Genomic DNA, 9,097 nt, shown 5'->3' with positions numbered 1-9,097 from the left:
ACAACCCCCTGTCCTTTATTTGCATTTCTCAAAGAATGTGAAAAGGGGAAGCCAGTTCAAAACGGCTCTTCCCAAAAGTGACGCTACTCAGTTCTTGCACAACCCATAGCTTCCAGAGAAAGTCCTGAAGACCAGCCACCCTGAGAAACCTCACAGCTTTTCTGTCGTTCAAGGTCCTCTGCACCCGTTCCCTAATTCTCTTCACTGATTCAGACTTTCCAGTTAGGTGCCCCAGCTCCCCTCTCGCTTCTCAGGTTTGATCTTTCTCCACCCATTCACCTGCTTCTGCAAAGAGGCCCATTCTCCTTAGAGGGCAGGGGTGTGATTATCTGACCATCCAGGAGATCGGCTCCTGGCATGTGGCAGGTTTCCCCAAACTGCCACCTTCCTTTCCCATCCTCCTTTCCCTCCCATCTCTGCTCAGCACCTGGATGGTAACTCTAGGAATTATGGTGCAGGGGGGCCTTGATCTCCCCATCAATCCACTTTGTCCCTGGTTTGATTTCTCATGAGCACCATTAACTTTTCTGGAGGCAGGTGAGACTTTAAGAACTATTTAAAGGCCAGGCGTGGTGGATCACACCTGTAATCCCAGCACTCTGGGAAGCCGAGGTAGGTGGATCACCTGCGATCAGGAGTTCAAGACCAGCCTAGCCAACATGGCAAAATCCTCTCTCTACCAAAAACACAAAAATTAGCTGGGCATGGTGGTTCCCACCTGTAATCTCAGCTACTTGGGAGGCTGAGGCAGGAGAATCGCTTGAACCCGGGAGGTGGAGGTTGCAGTGAGCCGAGATCACACTACTGCACTCCAGCCTGGGTGACAGAGCAAGAGTCCGTCTCAAAACAACAACAACAAAAACTGTTTAAATGAGACAGGGAGGGCATTGGGGTGTCTGTGCCCAAAATGAGGTCTGGTGTCATTTAGCCCTTTTTTCATTCACTCGGCACACAGATACTGAGCACCTGGAAATGCACCCAGTATAGAGCCAGTTGTTAGGGCACCAAAAAGATAAGGCATAGGACCAACCTTGGGGATCTCTAGTCTAGGGCTGCCAAGGGTTTTTAAGGCAAGACCCCCTGGAGGGAGCTGAGGCAGTCCTAAGCCTGAAGGGCCTGGCTCAGGCTGCCTGGCAACCATCGAGCGTCTTCCCCTTCCCACCCTGTCCCTCAGCACAGCTGCTGACATAAACCTACTACATGGCTGATTGACCATGAGATGTGGCCATCAATAGACATTGCTGAAGCATGAAGAGCAGGTGCCCAGGAAGCTGGGCAGCCAGGACTCCAGATGCAAGCCGCCCTCCACAACCCCAGCTCTCACCGTCCTCCCAGGGTCCAGATAATGGATCGTGCATTTAGGTTCCCAAACACCTGCTGTGCAACATGCAGTAGACAAAGCAGACCAAAGCCTTTGCCCTCAGGAGGCCCGGCATTCTAGCTCAGGAGCCAGCCAAGACGATGTCGCACTGAAGAAAGACAACAAAAGTGAGATTCACGGGAGGGATCAGTGTGGCTGAGGCACCCGGGAAGGCTCCTGGAGGAGGTGACCTTGGGCAAAGATCCAGACGCCAGGTGGGTGGGGCCAAAGCAGAGAAGATCTGGAAAACCCAACAGCTCCCCGGGGCTTCACTTTTGCTATAGGAGGGGAAATGGCACTGCTTTGGATTCTTCCTCGGTTTTGTCCATTTCTCGGTTCCCAACAACAGACTGAACAGTAGGAGGCCGGTTCTCTGCTCACAGCAGGTGCTGCACCCCATGCGCAGCTCCTACTGGGGGAGAAAAAGGAGAGCATGGACCAATTTAGTGACTCCAAAGTATGAAAAGCAGTGAGATGGTGTCTTTGAGGGAGTTAGTGACAGGCTGAGACCCCCTTGCTGTTCCCCCTGAAGCCTGGTGACTGGAGCTGCCAGGAGGCCACAGAGAGAGAGGTTTATGATGGGAGACCTGGAATTTGGAAGGGGCAGAGTGGTCAGGTGACCCACACACGCCTGAGAAAACTGATGTGGAGAGGCTGTGTTGTCATTCTGAGGCAGGAAACAGACAGACAGACAGACAGACAGACACTGGCACAGTGAGAGACAGAGACAGAATCACAGAGCAGAGCTGGCTTCTCACCGGCAGATACGGGCACACGTGAGAGAGCATCCAGCGAGGTTAGAAATCCTCCTTAGGTCCTCCTGGGAGACTCAGGTGACCCAAATGGGAAACATGAAAGGCTGGGAGGATTCTCAGGGCTGAGAGAAGGAAGCTACGCAGCCGGCCGGTGCCACATTCCTTGTGCCTCAGGGAGTGCCCCCCAATGTCCCCAGCCATGCACCCTGGGGGGAGTCAGCTTGGACATTTGTGCCACCCCTTGACAGGCAAAGTGGGGGCCACAACCTGGGTCCTCCAGTGCCAGCCAGCAGAGGCTGCCCCCATCCCTTGCCTTCCTCCTCCTGCTCCTTCCTCCAGCCCTGGAAAGGTCAGAAGCCACCACCCTGGAACTAGAGGGGAAAGAGAGGCAGAACAGAGGGGCCCCTCCTTGCAAAAACGAAAACAAGCCCACAACCTGTGCAGAGCCGCACCTGGGTGTGATCACTCCTTGTCCCACACACCCACTGCCACGTGGAGATGGCTTCATGGCTGCGGTCACGGGGCACCCTGTGTTGTCCGAGGTGAGCCAGTGAGACCCGGGGCCTGCCCAGGGGTGCATCGAGGGTGGAGCAGACCTGGCCCCAGCGCAGGTATAAACAAGCAGGAGGGCTGGGGAGGGACTAGCACTGGGTTGTGGCCTAGCCCCCAAGCCCTGCTGTTGCAAGGCACTAGCTACACACCCGGCCCCTACCCAGACAGAACCCCAATTCCTCCCTGGCCCCTCTGTGTTCCAGCATCTTCCCAGCCCCTCACCTCCTCTGGTGTGGCCTCACCTCCAGCCGGGATGCCCCATTAGCTGCTCACCCAAGCTGCTAGAACCTCAGGTTAATGGCCCTGCCACCCGCCCTCCTCCCCTTCCGGCTCACTGCTCATCCCGGGCATCCTCCATCAGCCCGCTGAGGGGACTGCTGAGCCTCAGAGACATCTGGCGGCGCCAGGAGGTGGGTCCCTCTCTCTGTGGTTCCTCTCTTCACCTAACTGTTCCCCAGACCTCCAGACCCCTGCCCAGGTGGCCCCTGAGAACTGCTAAGCTCAATCGTGACATGGATGGGGCCCAGCTGACCCTTGAGCTCTCCCTGGGGGACCCCCTTTTCCTGCCCCTGGCCACACCCTCACCTCATCCACACCCTTCTCCTCCCTGCTGCCCTGCCGACTTTCCACTGTGGGGGAGCAGCTCTTGCCTTGCCAGGGAACCGGGGAGGGCAGTGGGCTCAGGAGTCAAACTCCCATTCCCAGGGAAGGCTCAGGCTGTGGGGCCCAGCCCTGTTCTGAATTCTCTCCACCCCTTCTCCCCACAGAGTCTCAGAAATCGAGAAGCCTTCTTCCTCTGCACCACCCAGCCATGCACCCTGGGGGAGTCGGCTTGGACATCTGTGCCACATCCTATCTCCTGTGACACTCCAGGAGCTTCCCTGGTTTTAAGAAGTGATATAGTGGAGAGAAAGCACAGGACTAGGGGCCACAGGTCCCAGCTTCTCATCCAGGCTCCGCGGCTCCCTGGCTACTGCCTTCCTCTGTGGGCCTCCGTTTCCTCCGTGATACCATCAGGCGAATTCTAATCCTCCAGGCAGGGCTGGAACCCGCGAGTAATCCCAGGAGCCCCTCCTCTCAGGGGCCCCAAGATCTGAGACCAGGGAGCCAGCTGCACACAGGAGCCCTGCAGGCCAGGACAGTGGCCCCATGGACCTGCCCCGGCAGCTCTCCTTCGCCCTCTATGTGGCGGCCTTTGCGCTGGGCTTCCCGCTCAACGTCCTGGCCATCCGAGGCGCGACAGCCCACGCCCGGCTGCGTCTCACCCCCAGCCTGGTCTACGCCCTGAACCTGGGCTGCTCCGACCTGTTGCTGACAGTCTCCCTGCCCCTGAAGGCGGTGGAGGCGCTGGCCTCCGGGGCCTGGCCTCTGCCGGCCTCGCTGTGCCCCGTCTTCGGGGTGGCCCACTTTGCTCCACTCTATGCCGGCGGGGGCTTCCTGGCCGCCCTGAGTGCAGGCCGCTACCTGGGAGCGGCCTTCCCCTTGGGCTACCAAGCCTTCCGGAGGCCGTGCTATTCCTGGGGGGTGTGTGCGGCCATCTGGGCCCTCGTCCTGTGTCACCTGGGTCTGGTCTTGGTGTTGGAGGCTCCGGGAGGCTGGCTGGACCACAGCAACACCTCCCTGGGCATCAACACACCGGTCAACGGCTCTCCTGTCTGCCTGGAGGCCTGGGACCCGGCCTCTGCCGGCCCGGCCCGCTTCAGCCTCTCTCTCCTGCTTTTTTTCCTGCCCTTGGCCATCACAGCCTTCTGCTACGTGGGCTGCCTCCGGGCACTGGCCCACTCCGGCCTGACGCACAGGCGGAAGCTGAGGGCCGCCTGGGTAGCCGGCGGGGCCCTCCTCACGCTGCTGCTCTGCGTAGGACCCTACAACGCCTCCAACGTAGCCAACTTCCTGAACCCCAATCTGGGAGGCTCCTGGCGGAAGCTGGGGCTCATCACGGGTGCCTGGAGTGTGGTGCTCAACCCGCTGGTGACCGGTTACTTGGGAAGGGGTCCTGGCCTGAAGACAGTGTGTGCGGCAAGAACGCAAGGGAGCACGTCCCAGAAGTAACGCCACCGCTCGGGGGAAGGAGCATGAGGCAGGAGGGCCCGGCTGCGTCTCCAGGCCCCTGCGGAGGGCTGCTTCGGAGGAACTGCAGGGCAGCCTGGCCCGGAGGCCTCCCTGGAGCCACTCAAGCGGAGAGCGGCGCCTGCTGAGGGCAGCACCCCAATCAAGAGAGGAGCACGGAGCCAAAGCAAGGCGGCAGGGGGAGGTAAGCTTGCCCCTGCACACGTCGGCCCCTTTCCTCATCTGTCTGTCTCTCCCCTCTGCACGTCCTCACCTGCCTGTCTTCAGGGGGCCGCGAGCAGAGGCCTTGTACTTACGGGAAGGAGGAGGCAATCTGTTTCTGACCCACACGAGCGGTCACTCCGGTGATGCACTTGAGGACACCCTACTCTGAAATCAGTTCCCAGGTGAGAACATTTGATTTCGGAGTAGGAGAGGAGGCAGGAGGCAGGATAATGACACTGTTATACCATGCGAAACTCACAAGGGGGCAGCCTTGGAGCTGGGAACGGAGGCTGGCGGGAAAAGATGTTTCAGCCGGGGAGGGAAAATGCAAGGTCCCGCAGTGATGGGCAGCGGCCACGCAGTTGACTCTTGAACAACGTGGGGATGGGGTGCCGAACCCCCACGCAGTGGAAAATCTGTGCATAACTTTGACTCCCCACAAAGTTAAACTACTAATAGCCTATTGTTGACCAAAAGCTTTACTCAATATATAAACAATTGAGTAAGACAATTTGAAGCCAGACACAGTGGCTTGTCCTGTAATCCCAGCACTTTAGGAGGCTGAGGCGGGAAGACTGCTTGAAGCCAGGAGTTCAAGACCAGCCTGGGCAACATAGTGAGACACCCCCCTCCCACCTCTACAAATAATAAAAATAAAAATAATTAGTTGGGCGTGGTTGTGCGTGCCTGTAGTCCCAGCTACTCAGGAGGCTGAGGTGGGAGGATCGCTTGAGCCCAGGATCGAGGCTGCAATGAGCCTGATTGCACCACTGCAGTCCAGCCTGAGTGACAGAGCAAGACCCTGTCTCTGGAAAAAAAAGAAAAATGACATATTTTGTATGTTATATGTATTATGTGCTGTATTCTTACAAGAAAGTAAGCTAGAGAAAAGTACATGTTACTGAAGCACTGTGCTGTATTTATCCATACCATAAGTTTATGCTGTCTGTTTATAAGAGAAAGTGTCTGTCTGAAGCAGCAGTAACCACAGCTGCAGATCTCAATCTATGGTAGATATCAAGCAGTTCAACCCTTTTTTGTAATGTTTTAACTTTTCTTTGCTTCTTGGAAGCAGTCTGGCATCACTAGCAGCCCCGCATATGAGGCCCAGGGGGTTATTCAGACTTTACGGTATTGCACTAAACGTGGTGAAAAATACGCAATAACTACGAGACATCACTTTTTACTTCTATACACAATGCGCTGGCGAGAACTGCTCACCAGGAGACGATTAGCTTCACGTGGTGTTTTAAGCAGATACTCAACAGCTGAGCTCATGGAGACAGCACAGGAGGTGGCTACGAAATTATTACAGGAGTGTAGTGTATCTACAGTAACTATGTGCTTATGACTTAATACTGCACATCTTTATGTTTGCTTGCATTTCTCTTGACTTCAAATGGCACCAAGTAGAGTTTGTGTGCGTATATTTTTGATAAATTTTAACTTTTTTTTTTTTTTTTTTTTTTTTTTTTAGACAGAGTCTTGCTCTGTCTCCCAGGCTGGAGTACAATGGTGTGATCTTGGCTCACTGCAACCTCTGCCTCCCGGCTTCAAGCAATTCTCCTGCCTCAGTCTCCCAAGTAGCTGGTATTATAGGCACCCACCACCACACCTGGCTAATTTTTTGTATTTTAAGTAAAGATGGGGTTTTGCCATGTTGGCCAGTCTTGTCTCGAACTCCTGACCTCAGCTGACCCACCCGCTTCGGCCTTCCAAAGTGCTGGGATTACAGGCGTGAGCCACAGTGCCTGGCCAATTTTAACTTTCTATAAGAGATTTGCCCAACCTGGGCAACATGGCGAAACCCTGTCTTTACCAAAAATACAAAAAAAAATTAGCTGGGCATGGTGGTGTATGCCTACTTGGGAGGCTGAGGTGGGAGGATGGTTTGAGCCTGGGAGGCGGAGGTTGCAGTGAGCCGAGATCATGCCATTGTAGTGAGTCGAGATTATGCCATTGCACTCTAGCCTGGGCAATAGAGCCAGATCCTGTCTCAAAAACAAAAACAAAAACAAACAAAAAAAAGCTTTGCATCCATTTTGTGGCAGTAAATGATAAGATAGACTAGTACCTACATATATTTTTTGCATTCGTGACATACTTAACTTTTGCTTAATTTTTAAAATATATGTCTAGGCTTGTGGTTCCTCTGTAAGTTTTTTTTCAAATTGTTGCAAATCTCTAAAACTGTTTCCAATATATTTATTGAAAAAAAATCCACAAGTAAGTGGACCTGCACATTCAAACCTGTGCTATTCAAAGGTCAACTATATAGTCTGTAATACGTGATGGGTGCCATGCTGAGTGTCTGCAATGAGTGTTGTCTCACTTCAGCTTCACACAACCTTGTGGTTTAGCCATGCGACTTCTGTGCAGATGGGTGGGTGTTCACTACACGAGGGTACTGGGCAGAGGGGCAAACACTGACTAAATTCTAGCCTGTGCTTTGTTCAGCAAGCCACATGCCTGTCTTGCTTGCATCAAGGGAAGGAGTATTGTGTTCTAATTTGAAGAAATGCACCAGCCACTCCTTAGGCAGCACTTGGTGCGGGGTGGGCTCCTCTGGAAAGGGAGCACCCAATTTGCACAAAGGTGCTGCACCAGGTAGCTGCGATCCTGGAACAGGATGAAGAAAGTTGCCTGAGGCCCTACAGCAAGGACAGGGTAAAAGCAGGATGTGATCCTTCCAGGCAGGACCCCCAAGGTCCAGGGAATATTTGGGAAACCTGGGCGTGTGGAAGGTAACCCTGTATTTGTGGTCCATTTTGCAAAGGATGGCATCCCAAATCCATGAGAGGGAGGGCAGAGGGGAGTGGCTGTGGCTGTGAAGGAGACAGACACCTGGGCACCTGCTCTAAATGACAGCAGTGCCATGCACATGGTGATGTATTGGAGCACAACAAATGGCAGCCACCAGCTGGCGTGCACGCACCAATTTCTACAAATGAGCTCTGTTCGGGCTGAAATGTCTACGCATCCAAGGATTGTTCTTGTAACTGATGATATACCCCCAGCACCCAGAAGAGAGACTGGCACACAGTAGGTGCTCAGTAAATGTTTGCTCAATGAATGAATGAATGCCTCTACTGGCCTTCCAAAGAAAGTTCTACATCTGTTTTATCAATATGGAAACAGGCCAGAGAAATTAAGTAACTTCTTTTGGAAGCCAGAAACAAGCCCGACCCCTGTGCAGTGACGACACCAGGGAATTTCAGTAAAACCCCAAACTCCACCCCAGGGAGCCCCAGTGCGTCCTCCCGCACTGCGGGGCGCCAGGGCCCACTCACTTTGGCTCCTGCTCCACAGCCCCTGCTGGGTACTGGGCTGCTTCTCCCCGTTCCTCCTGCCTCCTCCCACTTAGGGCAAATCCAGTGCCTCCCTGGGACCCAGGAGACTCAGTGAGATCCACCCCAGGCGCCTCTCACTCCTGTGAGACCCAAACCTCCTATCACCAAACCCAGCAGGCCAAGCCTGTGTACCCATGACTCCCCCACCCCAGTGTTCCCTCCAGTGGCTCTTTGCCTTTTCAGTATCCATGTCTTCATGATCTTTGCTCTACATCCCCCAAGCCCTCACCACCAAACGTAATGTAAACAGCATGACAGCAAAAACTTTTCATTCACGACTGTGGGTTTTTTTTTTTTAGACAGGGTCTCACTCTTGCTCAGGCTGGAGTGCAGTGACACAGTCATGGCTCACTGCAGCCTTGAATTCCTGGGCTCCAGCGATTCTTCCACTTCAGCTTCCCAAGTAGCTGGGACCACAGGCACATGCCACTACACCCAGCTAATTTCTTTTTTCTTTCTTTCTTGTTTTTTTTTTTTTTTTTTTTTTCCTGTGGACACAGGGTCTCCCTATGTTTCCCAGGCTGGTCTCAAACAACCTGTTGTTGAGCAATCCTCCCACCTCAGCCTGCCAAAGTGCTAAAATTACAGACCTGAGCTGCTGTACCCAGCCTACTGCTGCATTTGTAGCAGCTTAATTGAGATATTATGTACATGTCATCAAATTCACCAATGTTAAGTGTACAATTCGATGATTTTTAGTAAATTTACTGAAGTGTGGGTCCATTACCACCAGCTAGTTTTAGAACATTTTCATGACCCTAGTAAAATCCTTCATGTTCATTTAAATTTAATATTGGGCCAGGCAG

At 53.7% G+C, this 9,097-nt stretch overlaps 1 protein-coding gene across 1 annotated transcript; it reads left to right on the top strand.

Annotated features, from left to right (window-relative positions):
* The first annotated feature begins 415 nt into the window (after nt 1-415).
* FFAR1 (free fatty acid receptor 1) lies at nt 416-6,040 on the top strand. Its single transcript, XM_007996357.3, has 2 exons — nt 416-3,077; nt 3,435-6,040. Exon 2 carries the CDS (start codon nt 3,817-3,819, stop codon nt 4,717-4,719), a length of 903 nt encoding a protein of 300 aa, XP_007994548.1. The 5' UTR covers nt 416-3,077; nt 3,435-3,816; the 3' UTR covers nt 4,720-6,040.
* The last annotated feature ends 3,057 nt before the right edge of the window (nt 6,041-9,097 follow it).

The sequence above is a fragment of the Chlorocebus sabaeus genome, chromosome 6 (genome assembly GCF_047675955.1).
Source record: "Chlorocebus sabaeus isolate Y175 chromosome 6, mChlSab1.0.hap1, whole genome shotgun sequence".
Lineage (NCBI taxonomy): Eukaryota > Metazoa > Chordata > Mammalia > Primates > Cercopithecidae > Chlorocebus > Chlorocebus sabaeus.
This window is presented reverse-complemented; position numbering and strand designations above follow the sequence as displayed.

Excerpts from the sequence above, each read along its gene's own strand:
- FFAR1 (XM_007996357.3), top strand. The coding sequence starts at position 3,817 with ATGGACCTGCCCCGGCAGCTCTCCTTCGCCCTCTATGTGGCGGCCTTT.